At 47.4% G+C, this 21,517-nt stretch overlaps 1 protein-coding gene across 2 annotated transcripts in view; it reads left to right on the top strand.

Annotated features, from left to right (window-relative positions):
• Nucleotides 1-1,178: 1,178 nt before the first annotated feature.
• The window catches only part of TNFRSF11A (TNF receptor superfamily member 11a), a gene marked incomplete at both ends in the record, with an annotated part of 67,980 nt that continues 47,641 nt past the window's right edge, over nt 1,179-21,517 (top strand). For both annotated transcript variants that reach the window (XM_080714443.1, XM_080714442.1), the window contains one exon: nt 1,179-1,253. In XM_080714443.1, coding sequence (XP_080570569.1) covers nt 1,179-1,253 — 75 coding nt within the window. The remainder of the gene's footprint in view (nt 1,254-21,517) is intronic.

Here is a 21,517-nt window from a genome sequence, read left to right as displayed (position 1 = left end):
ACCAGTAGAGAGACAGAGATCGTAAAAGATAAGATGGAAACGCAACCGTCAGTTTTGTGCTACCAGTTTAAGCAGGCATAAACTGAAAAGAATTAGACCGTTTAAGTGCTCTTCATACCAAAGGGGATGTAACTGTTTAACGCAGTCACCTTGAGAGCCTGACATTTCGTCGCTGATCAAGGATTGCATGTGATAATGATAAAAAGTTAGCTCATCCGGAAAACATAACACTAACATTTTATGCCTCTCATCAATTTTAAAAGCGCACACACACACACACACACACACACACACACACACACACACACTTGACAGAACTGCACTGAAGGGAAAAATAGACCAATCCAGTGATTGTTGGGAATTTCCACACTGTGTTCTCAGAGCAAGTGGACAGAAGCCACTAAGATATACCACGTTCTGGGCCAGAAGTCAGGCAAGCAGATTCAATTTCTGGCTGTCAAGAATTCAAAACGGAGTATTGTATGGACTGGGAACACATATCTTCATATATATAAACAGCGCCCTATACAGAGGAGGCGCCGGTGTAACCAACACCGACTTAGAACGTAAAAGAAGACATACTCATAAGCATGTAATGGCAAGCGACAAAAGACCAGTGATGCTACGCCCCGATGGCCTATCTCTGAATCAGAACAGGGACGACGTGGCGATTGGGGCGAAGGGACAGTCGAGGCTGGAGCCTGTGCCGCCCCGGAGAGCTTGGCGGGTGCAGGAGGAAGACCAGTGAGGGGCGGAGACAAGTGTGGAGAGGGGTCGGGAAGAGAGGCCAGAGGGAGCCAGGGCTGGCGGTCTTCAGGAAGCGAAGCAGGCATCCTGTGGCTCCTTTAACTGCAGCAAGGAAGTCTCCCACCCGGGTCCACCTCCCGTTAACTCTGGGTAGGCCCGGGGTGCAGGAAGGCGGGGTCCGGTGATGGAGGCAGGCGGTGCAGGGCGGGCGAGGTGCCCCCTGCAGAGCCCAGGGCCAGGCGGGGACCCGAGGAGCGGGGAGCGGCCCCCTTGCAGCTGTGCGCACCGGACCTGCGGCCTCGCCCTCGGGCGCCCCCTGGCGGCGCAGCGCGGCGCGGCCGGAGGGCGCAGGTGCCTTGGGTTGGGGCGGGGCTGGCGGGCGGGAGCCGGCCACCCCGGCCAGAGGCCGCACCGCGCCGCCCGCACCGGCCATGGCCCCGCGCGCCCGGCGGCGCCGCCCGCTGCCCTCGCTGCTGGCGCTGTGCGCGCTGCTCGCCCCGCTGCAGGTAAGGAGCGGCGCCCCCCGCCCGCCGCCGCCGTCCTGAGCCCGGGACGCGCGACACCTGGCTCCTCTTTGGGGATGCTGGAAACCTGGGGCTTCCTGGCGGTTCCCGGAATTGGACGGTGGAAGGAGAGAAGGACGAGTGGAGGGGTATTGGGGCACTGAAGGGGACCCCAACACCGCGACACGGGCTCTTCCGAACCCTCCCCTTAATCGCAGGCTTTGGTGATACCATTTGCCATCCAAACACTTACCCAGCATCTACTAAGCGCGTATGGAAAGTAGATACAGGCGGGGCAGAGCGGTGTAGACACTGTTCGGTGTAGACCTCTGTCCCCCGTGAATCGAGTAAGCGGGCAGACAACGCCCAAGGTAGAGGACCCTTCCTAAAGACGGTTTCTCTCTAGGGTCTGCTTTCAGCGGGACTCTCGGGAGTTTGGGTCTCTAGCGTGGGTTTCAAACCCTTTTCTACCTTCCGATTTCTTTTTGCATCCCCCGCCCCAAAGCGGGGGTCTTGGGGGTGGGGTACAGTGAGAATTGGGAAGTTTCTTTGGAAAAGATGTAAGATTTCTTTTTTTTGTATCTCTTTCCCTCCCTTTCCCACTGCTCTGTTCTCCCCCAAACACCTCAAAGTTTGCCAGTTCCAATGAAAAACTATAGAATTGCTTATTCTCAAAAGCTCTGTGCATAGCTGAATTTTCTTTTTCTATTATTATTATTATTATTATTATTATTAATTATTACTGCAATTGGAGAAACCAGGGTACTGATATGTTTCAAGCCAGCACTAGCACCAAAAACAGAGCTCTACTCTCCAAGTCAGAGCCTGACTGGGACCCTGCCTGACTGCAGGAATGCACAGCGCTGGGTAGGAGCTAATCTCTGTGGTCAAGGCCCTTCTGGGGTTTCCTTCTGGGGCACCCACAGGTCCAAATGCAGCCCCGTGCCTGGAACAAATCACTTCTGGAGAACCTGTCCTCTCCCCAGACAGCCAAGTGTTTGCTTCTTGAAAGAGTTCTAATTGCCTTAATCCCTGGGTTGAGGGGATGTCTTTGGTCAGAACCCCTGGGAACCCACATGAGGAGCATCTCATGGCCCATAAAGAGCTTCAGCCCCAGGTGCAGGGCTGCTGGAAACTTGAATGGCTTCTCGGAGCTTTTTCACCACGCAGGACACTCCGCAGACTGCTCAATACGATTGCCAAATAAGTAAAGCCAGGTGCCCATTTTGTGTTCCCAGAGGAGAGTTCCGGAGTGCAGCGGCCCCAGCAGCCAAAAGCGTACAGTACTAGAAAACTCACTTATACTTGAAAGTTGCTCAGACGGAAAGGTGAATGTTGGTGGTTTTCTTGGTTTCAGTAGTTTGAGATTTCCCGTCTCTGTCGAAATTGGCTTAGGTTTCCTGCTGAGGTCACTCCCGTGGAGACTTAGGGAGGCGCTCTTAGAGACTCTTGTTTGGGTTGAGAAGAGAGGAAACCTAGGGCAGGTAAAAGCCTTGACAGAAGTAGTTGAGATGTGCTGAAAATTCTGGTGAAGATCCATTTTATTCCATTTTCAATTGCATGGGTCTCTCGGAATAGTTGGAGGAAAAGAAAGCGGAAAAACCTAATGGAATTTTTCATCTTAAGCACACCCAGTGTTGCTTAATTAAGTGTTCAACAGGTTGAACAGGGTGCTACCTTATTTGAACTAAAGGACTGGGGCCCCACTGATCAGCCAGCCACCTAAGACAAACCTGCCTGTCCTTGCAGCTAAAGAAGTATCTTATGTTGCTTTTGAAAAACCCGATACATGCATATATGCATGAAATACATTCAGTTCCAATGTTAATAACATATTTGGCCAGACACAGTGGCATATACTTGTATTCTCAATACTTAGAAGACTAATACGGGAGGATCACAGGCTTCTGGAAGTTCTCAGCAACCTACTGAGGCCTTCAGCAACTTAATGATACCCTGTTTCAAATTAAAAAAAAAAAAAGACTGATGATGTAGCCAAGAGTATGAGATTCCTGAGTTCAATCCCTACTGCTGAAAAAAAAGAAGAAAATTCTATTATAACAGGTTTATTTTTCAGAGTGATCTTTCAACAAATGTCGTTGTTGTTGTGTGTGTGTGTGTGTGTGTGTGTGTGTGTGTGTTTTACTGGAATTGAACCCTGAGGCATTCTACCTCCAAGCCATAATCTCAGCCCTATTTTTTATTTGTTAATATTTTCATTTAATTTTTAATTCTTTTTATCAGTGCATTGTAGTCATACATCTTAATGGAGTATAAGATGGTGGAGGCATGCATGCATACAACACCCATTTAGCCCTTACCCAATTTTTTGTTTCAAAACAGGTTCTCCCTAAGTTGCTGAGGCTGGCTTCGAACCTGCAACCCTTCTGTCTCAGCCTCCTAAATACTGGGATTACAGGTATGTGCCACCTTCTGGCTTCCTTTAATGCATTTTAATTTTGTGCATTAAAAAAATAAGAGGCCTATTCTATCAAGTTACTGGGAGTGTGCACTGCTAACATTCAAGTTACAATGGATGAGCTACCACAAACAATTAGAATACACATTAGTTACTGTGTGCATTTTTAAGTAGACCTAAACTTCTACATGAGTTAGTTCCAATCAAATGACACTGTGATGCTCTGCTTATTTTAGTCTGTGCCCAGCCTCCTGGAGAGAAGTGTGTGCTCTCTGAAACCTGGGGCTGAAAGACTCAAATTATCAAAGATTCAATATTATCCCTCAAAGATACAGTGGTTACATGTATTTCCTGTATTTAATTACTGCATCTTTGGCCAACTTATTCTCTGAGTCCAAAAATGTAGGGATTGCACTTGGCAGCAAGGCTTAAGGAACTGCTTAGCTGGGGAATTGATTGTGCGAAATAGTTGGCAAAAATAGATTCCGGAAAGTGCATTATCTGCAAATACTGTACTTGGTGTCATTTACATTCAACTAAAGAGATTGAAACTTACCTAGGGGGATTTAAGTTTTGCCTTTCAAAACATATCTGTGATTGTTTGTCTGCCTGTATGTGTGATTGAATTTGCCTTTAGACATAAAGAAGAGCATTTGAGTTTGTATACTGATGGTTTATTCTAAGTAAGAAAATAGAGATGCACGCCAGGCATCATGGTGGCACATGCTTGTAATCCTAGTACTTGGAAAGCTTGAGAGTCGGGAGGCCCACTGCAACTTCATGAGACCCTGATTCAAAATAAAAAAATAAACCAGGTGTGGTGGCACACGCTTGTAATCCCAGCATTTGGGAGACTAATGCAGGAGGATCGAGGTTCACGGACAGCCTTGGCTACTTAGTGAGGCCCTCTGCAACTTAGGGAGACCCTGTTTCCAAATAAAGAATAAAAAATAGGACTGGAAGGTAAAATGCCCCTGAGTTCCATCCCCAGTACTGCAATAAATAAGCAAGCAAACAAACAAATAAATAATAAAATAGGGCCGGGGATATAGCTCAGAGGTAGAATGCCCTGTGTTCATTTCCCAGCCACACACACGCGTGCGTGCACGCACACACACGAAAATACAAATGCACACTTTTCATGAAGAAAATTGTCTATGCACAGTTATGTTTATTCTGGGTTACTTAAGACCTAAGGGCAGCGCCAGCATTCCCAGGACAACCAATGTCTCTAATGCGCAAATCATCCTGCTGGTGAGAAACGGACAATGATATGACTGTGTCTTCACAGGTCACAGTCTAGTGAGGAGGGCCAGGTGGGGAGCACTGCCACGATAGTGAGGCAGCCTGTGATAAGGAGAGTGTAGAGGGCATGGGAGGAGAGGAGGGGCCAGCCCAGCCAAGAGGCTCTAGACGGACTGGGAGGAAAGCATATCTCAAGCGGGTTTGAAGGATCGGGAGGCATCAAGGGTCAGAGAAGAAATGATCCCGAGAGGCGGGTGAGGAAGAACGCTTTCTAGGTCAAGAGGATTCTGTGAGTGGTTTAGATCTAAAGGATTCTTGCCAGAAAGAAACCACATAGGCCTCTGACCTTGCAGACGGCACAAAGCACTTCCTTCAGGAAATCCCACCAAGCACATGGGCATTATAAATTTACAGTTTGGAGATAGCTGCGGTGTGGCCCTTAGTGAGGTGGATAAGGTGGATAAGAAGCAGATCGGGTACAGGGCGCTGGACCGGCCAGCGTGGGGAGCCCTGGGAGGAAATCCCCTAAGGTGGGGCTCGGGGTTATAGGGTAGGTGGGTCCTCATTTTTCCTGCCCATCCCAGAGGTGAGACTTGGTTATAGATTAATTCCCTATTTGAGAACACAGACACATAGACCCATGAGCTTTCTCTTGGTTTGGTTGATAAATATTTCAGATACCTCCCCTGTTATTTCCTTTCCCCTGCTTCCCGCAGACGACACATCTGTGATGGGAACACATTCTCTGTGTTGATAAGAAGCCATGAGCCTGCACTTTGTAGCTATCTGCCAGTAGTTCTCATACCAGGAAGACCGAAACAATACAGACATGTCTCTGGAGGTGAATAAATCAGTGTTTTATGAGGACAGGGAAAGGGAACTTCCAACCCTGGGCCTCCTTCGCAGAGAGTGTTGTTTTAAGAAGGCATAGTGTGAATTTGATCTGCCAGATCAGTAATTAAAAATGTCCCTTATTGTATTTTCCTAGTTTTGGAGTACATGGGAAAAAAATATATATGTATACACACACACACACACACACAGTGTTTTTCCCAGTTGGTGTGTTCAGTGGCGTCTAGGAATGTTGTCTGTGCCCTGGCCCCCTGCTGTTCCCTGGGATCTGCATCCTGTCCTGATGGTCCTGGGCTGTCCTGGGGGTTTATTCTCTAGCCCATTTCGCACTGGCCAGGTGGCTGCCCTGGGAAGGCTGGCAGCCTGTCTGCTGTCTCCTGGGCCTGGTTAGCACACCTGCCTCTGAGCACACAGGTCTCTAACCCCAGATCTCTGTATCCCAGGCCCGGGTGGGTAGGGTTCAGCTCAACAGGTGAATTTTCCTCTGAGCACCGTTCTAGCCTCTTCCTGATATGTAGGGAGGCCTTTCTCTGTATTTCCCAATGGGTGCTAGGTGCGGGGCTTTCAGATCATTCTTCTTTTCTTTCTTTTAATTTTTAATTTAACCGTATTTTATTGTGGTACTGGGGATGGAACCCAGGAGCATTCTACCTCCGAGCTACAACCCCAGCCCTATTTTTTGTTCTTTAACTTGAAACAGGGTCTCATTAAGTTGCAGAAGGCCTCACTAAATAGGGCTGGATGCAAGCCTGCAATCCCCCTGTCTCAGCCTTCCAAATACTGGGATTACAAGTGTGTGCCACCATGCCTGGCTTAATTTTTTTTTTTTTTTATGGTGCTGGAGATTGAACCCACAGGTACTCTAACTCCAAGACACACCCCTAGCACTTTTTATTTTTTCACTTTGAAATAGGGTCTTGCTAGATTGCTAAGAGTCTCATTTCATTGCTGAGGCTAGCCTCCAGGGAGTGATCCTCCTGTCTCAGTCTCCCAAGTACTGGGATTGTAGGTGTGCGCCACCAGGCCCAAACTCACGCTAAATGCATCTTTGCAGAAGGAATTGAATCCAGGGGCATTCTACTCTGAGCCTGAAGAAATGAGAAAGGAGTGGTGCGTGTTAGCCGGCAGGCTTGGTCCCTCTAAAGTTCTGGCTTTTGAGGTTGGAAGCCCTGTGGGTGTTAAGGAAGGTTCCTTCTGTCCTGATTCTGAGAGAGCTCTGTTTTCTGCCAGCACTCCCGCAGCAGGCTCCCTTTCTGACTCCATCACCAGGGTGCTGGTCAGACAGGCTGTTCTCAGGGCAGCGAGAAGCCCCCAGGGTGTGCAGGCAGAAGCAGGTTCCTATTGACTGCGCGACAGCAACCTTTTATCTGCACCTGTTTTGTTGGTCACCACTGCCTTTGCTGGGGGCTGCCACGTGTAGAACACACTAATCATAATGAGCAGAGGACCCAAATTCATGCTACGGGCATCTTTGCAGGAGGGATTGAATCCAGGGACAGCTTACTCTCAGCTCCACCCTCAGCCCTATTTTATTTTATTATTTTTTAAACAGGGTCTCACTAAGTTGCGGAGGGCCTCACTAAGTGGCTGACTCTGGCAGGGAGCCTGTGACGATCCTCCTATCTCGGACTCCCAAGTACTCAGATTACAGGTATGTGCCACCACGCCCAGCTAAAATGCATTTTTTTTTTTGCACTAATGGGGGTGGAACCTAGGAACATTCTATCTCCAAGCAACATTCCCAGCCCTAGTTTTTTTGTTTGTTTTTGTTTGTTTGTGTTTTTTTTGTTTGTTTGTTTGTTTTTTGGTGGCACTGGGGTTCCTGGAAACCCTTCTACCTCCGGGCTATACTCCCAGACCTATTTTTATACTTTTTTATTTGGAAACAGGGTCTCTTAAACCAGCGCGGCTGGCTTCGAACCTGCGCGATCCTCCTGTCTCCGCCTCCCAAGCGCAGGGATTACAAGCGTGCGCCACCACGCCCAGCCCTAGTTTTCTTAATTTATTCTTTATTTTGAAACAAGGTCTCAGTAAGTTGCAAAGGGCCTCACTAAGTAGCTGAGGCTTTCTGCGAACTGCCATCCTCCTGTCTCAGCCTCCCAAATGCCGGGATTACAAGTGTGCACCACCACACCCGGCTTAAAATGCATTTATTTGTTTATTGCAACAAAATTGACACCTGCTTACCTATACAGCACTGAAGTGGGCTAAGGAGACAAGAGTCCAAGGGCTACAGCCCCTATCTTTAGGAGACTCCAAGTCTAGACATGTGCAGACAGTGGAAATACAGCCCGGGCATTTTCAAGACGTGATGGGCACCCGGGACAAGGTGTGCTTTCTTCTGATTTGTTGGAGAAGAGCTCCCAGGTCTCCTTCCTCCATTGCTGTGTATGTCCCAAGGGCAGGGAGGGCAGGGGGCCTAACAGTGGAGTGTTTTCTACATGGGAACTGTAGAAAGCACGGTTTAGGGTGTGGAGGACAGAAGACAGAAGCCCACACTCAAGGCTTGTGAAAGCAAAATAGTTGATATGTATCGTACTGCACCGTGAGCCCCGTGAGGGACGTGATCAGATTTGTGTGTGGGGAGACATGTCCGGGGTGGAGCCTGCGGCCAGTGAGGAGGCCACTGCCTTGGTTTGGGGACAAGCTATCAAAGGCTCAAATCAGGTCAGGGCAGCGGTGTCAGAGGCAGCTGAGCACAGGAGGGATCTCAGAGCCAACAGGGCTTCGCTGGCGGTTACAGCACAGGTGCAAGGACATGGCCACTTAGACCTGTTATTTGAAAAACAAAACAATACAAAAACCCAGCTGGGCGTGGTGGTGCGCGCTTGTAATCCCAGCATTCAGGAGGCTGAGACAGGAGGATCATGGTTCGCGGACAGCCTCAGCTACTTAGCGAGGTCCTTTGCAACTCAGTGAGACCCGATTTCAAAATAAAGAATAAAATGTAGGGCTGGAGATGTAGCTCAGAGATAGAATGCCCCTGGGTTCAATTCCCCAGTACTGCAAAAAATAATAATACGAATGATTAAATAAATAAATAAATAAAAAGGAATGGAAGATGGTAGGACAAAACAGGTGACCGTTTGGATTCTATCTTTCACAGCTTAGGAAGGACATTGCTGTCTTCGTCTAAATAAAAATTTTGTTCAGGTTCAAGTGAAGGACTTTTCCCTCTAAACAAATAAACAAACAAACAAAAGAAAGGTGGAGCCTAGAGTGTTGAATCTCAGCTTTGGGGGGGAATTATCTCACTGGGAGGCAGGGACAAAGTTCCTTTGTGTAGTCATAAACAAGCTAAAAAGCATCCAGGCAGCCGGGCGTGGTGGCGCACGCTTGTGATCCCAGCGCTTGGGAGGCTGAGACAGGAGAATTGCACAGATACACAGCCAGCCTCAGCTACTTAGTGAGGCTCTCAGCAACTTTAAGACCCTGTTTCCAAATAAAGTATAAAATAGGTCTGGGAGTATAGCCCAGAGGTAGAATACCCCTGGGTTCCACCCCCAGTACCACAAAAAAAATAAAAAATTAAAAAAATATATATATATATAAAATAAAAGCATCCTGGCACTGGCCTCGTAGGGTATTTGCAGGCTCTGGAACCCAAGGCCGTTTCCTGGCGCAGGGGTGTCTTGAATTGAGAAGTTCAGGCTCTGAAACCCATGCTGTGCACAGATAAGCACCCATTATCTCCAGGGGCTGGAACAGGTGTGGCCTGACCCCTAGTCTCACCCATCAGCCTCACACAGGTCACCATTCCCAAAAGAAGACATGTTTATCTTGGCCCGATAGCTCAGTCCAAACTTCTCACTTGCCTGACAACTGTTTCCTGGCAGAATCGTCATTGACAAAGATGAGCATTTCCCTTCCTCTGGGACCTCCTAGGGTCTCCACCTACAAACTCCTAACCCAGCCGGGGACACGGAGGCCCCCTGGCAGCAGCAGAGTCAAGGCTGCCAGGTTTCCAAGCGGCGGGAAGAACCGACTGCAAAAAAAACAGGCTTTCTGTTCATTCGGCAGAATAATAATAACTTATTACATTTCCTGTTCAGAGCGTCAACGGTACAGGAGCCACTTCCTTATGCTATCATAAGTTTGAAGACTTTCCATTAAAAATGAGGAAGAAAAACTAGCTTTTGGTGAACGTGATGGCTGAGCTGGACAAGTGGGGACAGGGGACATGTGGCGTGGCCTGCGACCCGTGAGCGCGCAGTGCTCACGTGGAAACGAACCGCCTCCCCTGGGTATCGCGTTCGTATTTTTATTTTTATCTTCTTATTATTAATTGTTTGCGGTACTGGGGATGGAACCCAGGGGCATTCTACCTCCGAGCTATATCCCCAGCTCTATTTTTTATTCTTTATTTTGAAACAGGGTCTCACTGAGTTGCAAAGGGCCTCACTAAGTAGCCGAGGCTGTCCACAAACTGTGATCCTCCCGTCTCAGCCTCCCGAATGCTGGGATTACAAGCGTGTGCCATCAGGCCTGGCTATCAAAATTTTTAAAAGATATTGATTTCTTTGTCTAATGTAGTCAGCAGCTAACTTGAAGGTGGACGGCGTAGCATCTCACGCCGCTGCCACGCACATACCCAGTTCAGAGCCCTTCGAAGGAGCTCTCGGTGTGAGACCTGAAATCACAGCAGAACTGGGTCTGCAGCTTTGCTCCTGGATGGAGAACGTGTTCCATTTCTAAAGCTCAGTAGAGACTGCTCACATCCGCCCTTGCTATTCATGTCATTGTTTAATCATTCCTAACGTCAGAAACTTCCCTAAAGCGGACTCCTCCTAACAGTCACAATTTGACTCTACTCCCTCTCATTTGTTATTTAATAGGGCCAAGTTTGGTGGGTCAATGTCTCTCCTTTATTTTACTATTTGCTTTCTCTTTTTGTTTTGGCATTGAGGTTTGAACCAAGGGGCTACACCCCCAGCCCCCCCCAAAAAAATACACACACACACACACACACACACATATATATATATACATGCATATACATATATATAATTTTGAAGCAAGATCTCACTAGGTTGATAAGAGTCTCACTACTTGCTCTGGCTGTCCTCGAATCTGCGATCCTCCTGTCTTGGCCTCCCAGGTACTGGAATTACAAGCGTGGGCCACCATGCTCAGCTGTTACTTTACTATTTCTGTTGTTGAAGATTGTGAGCCTGCAACCTCCACCTCCCCTGGTTATTCATGCCAGTTCCTTTAGCCTCTTTGTGAACTTTTTCTCTCCTTCCAACTCAATAGATGCTTGTTTTCTATTTACTGGCAAACAACAACAATAATAAGGGCTCCCACAGACGGCATGGTGGCGCACACTTGGAACCACAGCATTTGGGAGGCTGAGACTGGGGGAACACAGTTCGTCGACAGCCTTGGCTATTAGTGAGGTTCCTTGCAACTCTGCGAGACCCTGTTTGAAAAATAACGAGTAAGCTGGGCGTGGTGGCGCACGCTTGTAATCACAGCATTTGGGAGGCTGAGACAGGAGATCGCACAGGCTCAGTTACTTAGTGAGGCTCTCCGCAACTTAGTGGAACCCTGTTTCCAAATAAAATATAAAAACAGGTCTGGGAGTATATCCCTGAGGTAGAAAAACCTCTGCGGTTCCACCCCCAGTACCAGAAAGAAGAGAGAGAGAGAGAGAGAGAGAGAGAGAGAGAGAGAGAATAAAAATAGGTTTGGGGGTATAGCTCAGAGGTAGAATGCCCCTGGGTTCCATCCCCAGTAACTAAAATAAATAAGTAAGTAAGTAAATAAATAAATAAATAAATAAATAAATAAATAAGGGCCCACAGGCGTCGTGGGACCTCAGTGTCAGGGCTGCCCCTCTCCTTCCTTGCACAGTGCTGCAGAGAGAAACGGGCTTGGAGGGCGACTGCAGTGCAGAGTCAAGCCGGCTGGTTTTGACCTGGTAGCGGGAGCAGAGGTGGGCAGGCAGAGCGCACCCAAGAGAACCAGAGCTTGGCTGATGCCCGGGCCAGAGAGAGAGGGTCTGGGGAAGGAGGCAGATGGGGAGGAGCTGTGGGTCGGCCTCCCAAAGGCAGTGCCAGAAGAGCTCCGGACTTCTCCAGCTGTGGTCCTCAGACAGCCTCAGCACCACCTGGGAAGCCTGCACCTGCTACATCGTCAGCAATGGGGGTGGCTTCTAGCAATCTGTGGCTGAACCCCTGACCCCTGCCATAGGCCTTGGGATTCCGTGACAATGCCTTGGGCCCGGCTCTGAGTTAATGATGGCTGGGATTAATATATTGAAAGTCCTAGTCACATAACTGGGTGTGGTCAAGCACCCCTTATTCCTAGTGCTTCATAGGCTAAGACAGGAGGATTGCAGGTTCAAGGACAGCCTGGGCAACTTAGAGTCTGTTTCAAAATTAAAAAATAAGCTGGGCATAGTGGCGCATGCTTGTAATCCCAGCGCTTGGGAGGGATTGCACAGGTTCGAAGCCAGCCTCAGCTACTGAGTGAGGCTCTCAGCAACTTAGTGAGACCCTGTTTCCAAATAAAATATAAAAACAGGTCTGGGAGTATAGCTCACAGGTAGAAAAGCCCCTGGTTCCACACTCAGTACCACAAACAAAAAAAAAAAAAAAAAGAGAGAGAAAAGAAAAGAAAAGAAAAGAAAAGAAAAAGGACTGGGGGTGTAATTGCTCAGATACAGAATGTCTCTGGGTTCAATTCCCAGTACCAATGCAAAAAAAAAAAAAAAAAAAAAAAAGCAAAACAAAACAAAACCCAGTCACGGTGGTGCAGCCCTGTAATCTCAGTACTTGAAAAATTGAGACCAGAAGATCATAGGTTCAAGACCAGCCTTAGCAATGTAATGAGACTCTCGGCAACCTTGTGAGACCCTGTTTCTAAACAAACAACAAAAAAATATAGAAAGCATTGGGAGTATAGTGTGGAGGTCGATGCCCCTGGATTCAATCCCCAGTGCGTGCGCGTGCACACACACACACACACACACACACACACACACACACACATGGTCCCCGCCTTTCGTTAAGTCCTCCTATGTGCAGCACATGCTAAATGCTTCATCTCTAGTGCTCACTCCTGGCTGGAAAGATGAGGAAACCAAGGCACGGAGAGGCTAAGAAACTTGCCTTGAGACAGGCTGGCCTCACACCTGCGATCCTCCTGTCTCAGCCTCCCAAGCACTGGGTTACAAGCGTGACCACCATGCCTGGCTAAATGGCAGGGGCTTCAAATATATGAGTTAGCACGGCTAGCAAGAGGCAGAGGTGGCTCGTCCCAAGGGTCTGCTCTAGTGGCCAAGCCGAGCCTTTGGGTGAACTGCTTGTATGCTTGCCCCATCACGGGCAGATGGGGTAGAGGAAGAGACTTCCAGAATGGTGGGACAGAGCAAGCCTTCTCATATTTTGCAAGATCCCACGGCCAATCAGCATCTGTGGGGTCCGTGTTGTCTACTTGAGGATGTGTTCTGCGAGCCCTTCCCACAGCTCCTGTTAAGCAGAAATGAAAACGGTGTGCCTCTGAGATGACTAGAGAGGAAAGACAGGCACCCCGGGCTCCCCCAGCACCATGTGCCAGTCCATCCCTGACTCAGGAGGAAATGAAGTGTGATGCGGTGAATCATTCCTGCCATTTCCTGAAGCAGAGATCTCTCTGCTCCTCTCTCCCAGGCCTGCAATGGATGGCCCCAACCGCTGGGTTCAGCCAGCTGTGCCCAAGACAGTCCCCATTCACACCCAAGACAGTCCCGTTCACACCCAAGACGGTCCCCATTTACACCCAAGACAGTCCCCATTCACACCCAAGACAGTACCGTTCACACCCAAGACAGTCCCCATTCACACCCAAGACAGTCCCCGTTCACACCCAAGACAGTCCCCGTTCACACCCAAGACAGTACCGTTCACACCCAAGACAGTCCCGTTCACACCCAAGACAGTCCCCGTTCACACCCAAGACAGTACCATTCACACCCAAGACAGTCCCCGTTCACACCCAAGACCCTGTTTCAATAAAATAGGGCTGGGGTAAGGGTAGAGTGCCCTTGGGTTCCATCCTCAGTACCATTAAAAAAAATGGTGTCTGTGTCCAGTGCAGGAGAAATGGTCCTGGGTATCTATCGTATGGACAGATGAGTGCGCCGTGATTGAGAACAGAACGTGTTGACTCTCGGCCTTTGGCGTCAGTAGGCGCACACAAGCCCAGCTCCAGGGCTTGGGATGCCGTGAGCATGGGGTGACTAAGCACCCAGCGGATGCACCTGGGGACACCTTGCTGCAAGTGTTCAGGAGGGTGGGGAGGGTGTGCTGATGGCCTGGTCACAAGCTCACATTCTATCAGAAAAAGCCAACAAATAAAAAACAGTCGTGGAGTGTCAAAGAAACTAGAGTAGAAAAAACGTCCACGAGTAGTGAGACCACCAGCCCTTGAGTCTTCCCAGTGTAGGTGTGAGGGACATCTTAGGTTAAACCGAAATAACCAAGATCAGTATTGTCACGTCTCAGCTTGATAGTTGGTGTGAGTCTCTAGGGTTCCCGGGACCGCACGATTGCCGGGAGAAATGGAGGCAGGGGTCTGGGGTGTGTTCAAGACCAAGGAGCCTGGACCCGGCTGCTAAGGAGAAGCCAGAGAAGAGGCTGGAGGTGAGACGGAGCATGCGTACAGGGCATCCTGAGCCTTGCTGGGGAGCTGGATGTCATCTGGGTCTGTCATGCAGTCTCTGACCTTGAGCTCAGATATGGGCAACATCAGCATCAGCCTGGGCGCTTTGGAGGAAATGCCGAGTCTCAGGCCCGGCCCCAGACGTCCCAAGTCAGAATCTGCGTCTTCATCGGATGCCGAGGGAGTCTGTTGCACATTATAGATGCACTCGGTTTCCCCCTGAGAGTCAGGAGCAGTCAGAGAAGGGGAGGTGGCAGACAAGGGGAAACCTTCCTTCTTGGCCATTTTGGGGCTCATGGTCTTAGCAGCTTCTACCCCCAGAATGGAGGCAGAGCCTGGAAGATAAGCACAGAGGTCATTGGCTTTCACTACAGTAAAGAGGAGAAAGCAGTTCTCATCTCAGATGAATAATAACTTTTAAAAAAAGCTGGGCATAGTGGCATATGCTTATAATACCAGTACTTGGGAGGCTAAAACAGGAAGATCACAGGTTCAAGGCCACCCTCAGCAACTTAGCATGACACTCAGCAACTTAGTGATGCCCTGTTTTAAAATTAAAAATAAAAAAGGGCTGGGGATATAGCTGGGAGGTAGAATGTCACTGGGTTCAATCCCTCGTGCAAAGAGAGAGAGAGAGAGAGAGAGAGAGAGAGAGAGAGAGAGAGAGAGAGAGGGAGAGGGAGAGATATTGATTCACACCTGGAGCATTCAGTGGAGCCTGGGGAAGTCATGTTGAGGGATAACAGGACAAGTCAAAGTCAACCTAATCACTGCGTTCAGGAAACAAACCTTCCTTGCACTCTCTTTTCAAGTGGCCCACAGATGCAAACTTTTTTCACTTTTTATCTCTCTGGAAAACAAAGTCACAAGTTTTTGTGACTAATGCAAGGCGATGTCTTCTTTTTCCCTTGGGCCACACATTTTCATTTCAAGGAGCAGAGAAAATAAATGCATTATGAAGAAAATAAGAAAGAGGTTTTGACAGAAATCAGTAGACCTTTGGTAAGCTTTTGGGTACATCTCTCTTGTTTTTCTTTAAGTAGCATGTCCGTAATTAAGGTGGTGGTGGGCAGGATGCTGAAGGGTCAAGGAAGAAGCAACTTCTAAGGTAGTGCATAAAGTCAATTGTTTTAACATTTGCTGAATAAAAATGCTAAATATATTAAGGCTTCTGATAGGCCACAGTTACTTTCTATTTATAATGTTTTTTAAAATTAAACCTGACCCAAGTCAGATTTCTTTCTTTTTTTTTTTTTTTTTTTTTTTTTTTTGCAGTACCAGGAATAGAACGCAGTGGCATTCTACCTCCGAGCTATACCCTCAGCCTATTTTTTATTATTTACTTTGAAACAGGGTCTCACTGAGTTGCAGAGGGCCTCATTAAGTAGCTGAGGCTGTCCGCGAACCGTGATCCTACTGTCTCAGCCTCCCAAATGCTGGGATTACAAGCATGCGCGACCACGTCTGACCCAAGTCAAATTTCTTTTTCTGTGCTTGTGTGTGATATTTACTCCAAAAAATGTTTGGCAAAGTGGTTAAGATAATAAATTTGATATCATGTGTACCTTATCACAATTAGTAATAGCTTAAGAAAATTTTGTGGCAAATTGTCTTAGTCTGTTTTTACTATAATTTCAAATATGTTAAGATATGTTAAAATATGTTATTAACATAAAAATATGTTAATTTCAAATATGTGGCCATTTCTAATAAGCTACAGTTACTTTATACTTTTAATGTTTTTTTCAATTAAATCTGACCCAAGTCAGATTTCTTTTACTGTATGTGTATGTGTGTGGGGGCTTGCACACACAATGTTTACTCAAAAAGTGTTTGGCAAAATGATTATGATAATAACTTCATATCGTGTATATTTTATAAAATTAGTAATAATTTAAGGAAAATTTTGTGGCAAATTGGCTTAGACTGTTTTGTGTTACTATAACAAAATACCCAAGGCTGGGTACTTTATAAAAAAAGGTTTATATGGCTCATGATTCTGGTGGCTAGAGAGACCAAACAGCATGATGCTAGATAGCATCTGGCGAGGGGCCCCCGGTGGAGTCACAACAAGGCAGGCATGCATTGCCAGAGTGTGCCCAAGAGCCACAAGCATCAAGTTAGTTTGGAGGAAAGTTACATGGTGAAAGAAGAGACCCGGGAGGGCTCAGGCTCATTCTTTGATAACCACCTGCTCTCTCATGGACTAATCTACTCCTGTGAGCCACAGCCCACTCACGAGGCCCACATTAATTGCTGCAAAGGGCAGTCATGACTCAGTCGCTTCCCACTGGACCCATTTTCAGTGCTGCTGCAATAGGGAAGTAAGCTTTGCCATGCATTTCAGTGGGGACCAACCCCCTTTAAACCATAGGCATTCCTACCTGGTCGTAAAATAGCATGGAACGCTTATTATAGAAACCTTCACAGGGTATTGGCCACGTCCACTGTGATCCTCAAGTCAACACCACACAGTCCTGATTCTATAAATGCATTTGCATAAATTCTGTGGCCACTCGTGTGACCTTGGAGCGTGCTCTCCTCTTACTGAGTGGGCTTTCTTGCTGCTCCTGGATCAGGCCATGTGGACTCCCTCCCAGGATGTGCAAAGACTGTGTTCTCCAGAACATTCCCAAGACGTGCTGTTGATCCGGCCGGTCCCTCCCTTTATGAAGGTCTCCACCCCCATGTCACCTGAGCATCCCATAGTAACCCCATCACCTTGCTTACATTGTCTTATTTTTCATAACAGTCACTACAATCAGATTTGACTGTGTGTTTATTGCCATTCTGCTCTGCTGGACTGTCAACAAGAACTCTTCCTGGGAAATATCCATCCACTCGATCCATCCACTCTATCCTAAAATGGTCTCCAGCACATAGAATGCATGTGGTTAATATCTGAGGGCAAAAGGCAGATGTACTTAATGTGTCACACTTTTAAGTTGCAAATTCATGGGATATGTTTGGCTTAAGTGCTAAAACCCTAGATTATTTTCTAAAGAACCATGCGGTAGTGCTGTTAAGAGTGGGAACACTTTTCCTAAAAGCAAGAATTTCTTTCAAAATGGTGAAAATAAACTCGAGTCCTACCACCCCCTGATGCCTCTCCTGCTCCATGTCGTGAAGCAGCTGTCACAGCTAAATCAAATCCTGTGAGCTGGTCCAGCAAATCAATTTTCCCATAAAAAGTAGCAATGAACTTGAATAGATATCTCTCCAGAGAAGGTATACAAATGGCCAGTAAGCACATGAAAAGATCATTATTCACTGGGAAAAATGCAAATAAAAACTATGATGAGATTTCACATCTATTAGGATTGCTCTTACAGAAACAACAACAGTTACGAACATGCGTGTGGTGTTTGTAATCCCAGTACTTGGGAGGCTGAGACAGGAAGATCACAGGTCCATGGCCAGTCTCAGGTACTTAGTAGGCTCTCTGCAATTTAGTGCAACCCTGTTTAAAAAAAACTAAAAAATAAAGAATAAAAAAATAGGATTGGGTTTGAGCCCACAGGTAAAATGCCCCTGGATTCAATCCTGGTACTGGAAAGGAAAGGAAAGGAAAGGAAAGGAAAGGAAAGGAAAGGAAAGGAAAGGAAAGGAAAGGAGAGGAGAGGGGAGGAGAAAGGAAAGAAGGAAGGAAGGAAGGAAGGAAGGAAGGAAGGAAGGAAGGAAGGGAGGGAAAACAACACGTGTTGCTAAGGATATGGAGAAAAGGGAACTCTCATGCGTTCCTGGTGGGGATGTGAAATGGTATATCCCTTGTGGAAAACAATCTGGGGATGCCTCAGAGAGCTAAACAGAATCGCCATCTGTTATAGCTTGGCTATGGAATGTCCTTCAGAAAAGCTCATGTGTTGGTAGCACAGCAGTGTTCAGAGGCGAAATAATTGAACCTCAGGGGCTCTAAGCAGTGGATTAATCCCTGGTGGGTTAATAATCTGAATGGATTTAGTAGTAACTTTCGGCAGGGGCGGGCAGATGGAGGAGATGCATCACTGGGAGCCTGGCTTTGGGGACCGTGTCTGTCCCTCTCTGCTTCTGCTGCCCTGAGGTGCACATGCCCTGCCTCCATGATGTTTCATGGAGCCAGCTGACCATGGACGAAACCTCTAACACTGAGCCAAATAAACCTCTCTTCTTTCAGTTGTTCTTGTCAAGTATTTTGGTCGGAGCAGTGGAAACCTAACGCATCATATGATTCCCGGGTATAGACCTAAAAGAATTGAAAATAGGACTGGACCAAACACTTATGCACCAGTGTTCATTGCAAAAGGTATCCAAAAGGTGGAAGCAACCCAAGTGCTCATTAACAGATGAATGGGTAAAAAAAAATATGGTGTATCCATATAATTGAGTATGACTCAGTCAAAAAGAACAACAGAAGCCGGGCGTGGTGGCGCACGCTTGGAATCCCAGCGTTCGGGAGGCTGAAACTGGAGGATCGCGGTTCACGAACAGCCTCAGCTACTTAGTGAGGCCCTCCGTAACTTCGTGAGATGCTGTTTCAAAATAAAGAATAAAAAAAACAGGGAAGGGGTGTACTCGGAGGTCGAATGCCCCTGGGTTTCTTCCACAGACTCACGAAAAAACAAACAAAAAGAATAACACAGTTCTGGTGCATGCTGTGGTATGAATGAACCTTAAAGACATTATGCTAAGGGAAATAGCCAAACACAAAAGGACAGATATTGTATGATTCCACTTACAGTGGTCAAATACATAGAGAAAAAGAATAAGATGGTGGTGGCCAGGGGCTGATGGAGGAGTCATGGGGAGTTATTACTTAATGGTTGTACAGGTGTTTTATTTGGGGCGATGAAAATGGTCTGCGAAGAGACAGCGGTGAGAATTACACTCACTGTGTCAGTGGAATGAATACCACTGAACTACACACTTAAGATGGTTTAAAGGGCAATGTTTATGGTATATGTATTTTACCACAATAAACATTTTCTTTAATTTTTTTTTGGTGGTACTGGGGGGGGGTGTGGAACCCAGGGGCTTTCTACCTCCAGGCTATAATCCCAGATCTATTTTATACTTTATTTGGAAACAGGGTCTCACTCAGTAGCTGAGGCTGGCTTTGAACCTGTGTGATCCTCCTGTCACAGCCTCCCAAGCGCTGGGATTACAAGCGTGTGCCACCACGCCCAGCACAATAAACATTTTCTTAAATTTTAGTTACTGGGAAAGTTTTTTTTTTTTAAATGTAAATCAAAGAATGAGCATAAAAAGAGCCAAATTCAGGGGCTGAGGATGTAGCTCGGTGGTAGAGCGCTCCCCTAGCATGTGCAAAGCCCTAGGTTCAGTCCCCAGCACCAGAAAAAAAAGAAAAAACAGAAAAGTCAAATTCAGTAATTCAATATTATACTATGTGTGCATGTGGGGGGAGACAGCCCTTTCTTCCCTCCCCCAATTGAGCTTCATTATTGCCTCTTGCAGATATGGCCACCCAGAGCCCCTCCTGCCCAGGCTAGCTCCCTCCTGTCCACTCCCTCTGGCCACGCCCTTTATGAGGTCTAACCAGGATCCTGGCTCTGTGCTTGTCTGAAAAAGAGCTTGTCTCTTTTTTTTTTTTTTGTCTTTTTTTTTTTTTTTTGCGGTACTGGGGATGAAACCCAGGGGGCATTCTACCTCTGAGCTACACCCCAGCCCTATTTTTTATTCTTTATTTTGAAACGGAGTCTCGCTGAGTTGCAAACGGAGTCTCACTAAGTAGCCGAGGTTGTCTGTGAACCTCAATCCTCCTGTCTCAGGCTCCAAATGCTGGGATTACAAGTGTGCGCCACCACACCCAGTCTTATTGCCTTTCTCATCCCAGTGGTCCTTTCAATTTGGTGCCTGGGGCTGCTGAAGAAAAGACCCTCCCCTATTTGGCCGCCACTTCACTGCCCTTCCCAGAAGGCCTGAAGCTTCTCCACCCGCCACTCCTAGCTGCAGGTCAGGCTCTCAGCCCTGTGCCTTCCCCAGGCTCCCAGGGCCTCTCCTCTCCCTTCCTGCACCTGCCCACTCTCCCCTCTGTCTTTGCCCCTTCCCCTCCCAGCCTGGGCATCCGTCCTGTGTGGCAGCCATGCAGTCAGCACCCTTTCCCAACCCCTCCCGCACCCAGCCCATCTGAAGCCGGGGCTCTGGGCCACTTCTCCTGTGTGACCCTGGAGAGCTGTCATTCAGGACTGAGTGGAACTCGGACCTTTTTCCAACGCACTAGTGCTTGGATGTAGAGCGGAACTCCATCAGTGCCCTTGCCTCTCTGCCTCCCTGGCTCTGTCCTGCAAGAGCAGGAATAGCCCCATCCTTCAGTACCTTGTACAAGCAAAGGAAAGGAAGCTCCGGATGTTGTGACGGCAGCACGTGTCTTAGAGGTTTATACTCCACTGTTAAACCCTGGACTACACCAGGCTTCTGGTCTATATTAAGAGACAGATTTCCCTTGGAGATAAAAGGTGACTGAATCACTCAAAGGAATGACTGGCCAGGTTCTGTTGTTTCCACGAGGAGCAGATTGACTCCGTGCCGCTTTGGGGGTGATGCTGTGTTCGTGGGAGGCACAGCTGACTTGTGCTTGGAATCTTCAGTGGCGCCAGTAGGAGCCAACCAGTTGGGATGGATAGCTTCAAGTTGGAGTTTCGAATCCTCTTTAATCTCTGGACACTCATTCACAGAGAGCAAGAGAGAATGCCCTACATCTTTTGGTAGCAAGCCAATTGTAATTTTTATAATGGTCATAATTCTTCATCATCTTTTCAAAAGAGCTAGGCATATCTTTTTATATTGTACTAATCACAAGTACTGAGTCTAGCTTTAGGCAGGGGATTTTTTTTTCAAGACCCGAGTGTAAAAGATATGATGGTTTTGAAACAAATTCTATTTAAAGCACTTGGGGAGTTTTTGTTAAACCCTCTGATTCTCTGTATCCATTTCTATTTTCCTTTATACCATGTACCTGGCTGGTATAACCTGGGGCCTCTAAGTTTCCAGCAGGATCTGTAGTTCACTGATCTCCCAGGTGAGATAAACATTACCCAGGGAGTGCCAGCTAATACATTGGGGTGCATAGGTGACCCCCAAATACTTCCCCTTATATCTTTAATTAATTAGT

Source organism: Muscardinus avellanarius, assembly GCF_963383645.1.
Source record: "Muscardinus avellanarius genome assembly, chromosome: 17".
NCBI classification, from domain to species: domain Eukaryota; kingdom Metazoa; phylum Chordata; class Mammalia; order Rodentia; family Gliridae; genus Muscardinus; species Muscardinus avellanarius.
Note: the sequence above shows the minus strand (reverse complement) of the source record. Positions and strands in the feature narration are given on the sequence as shown.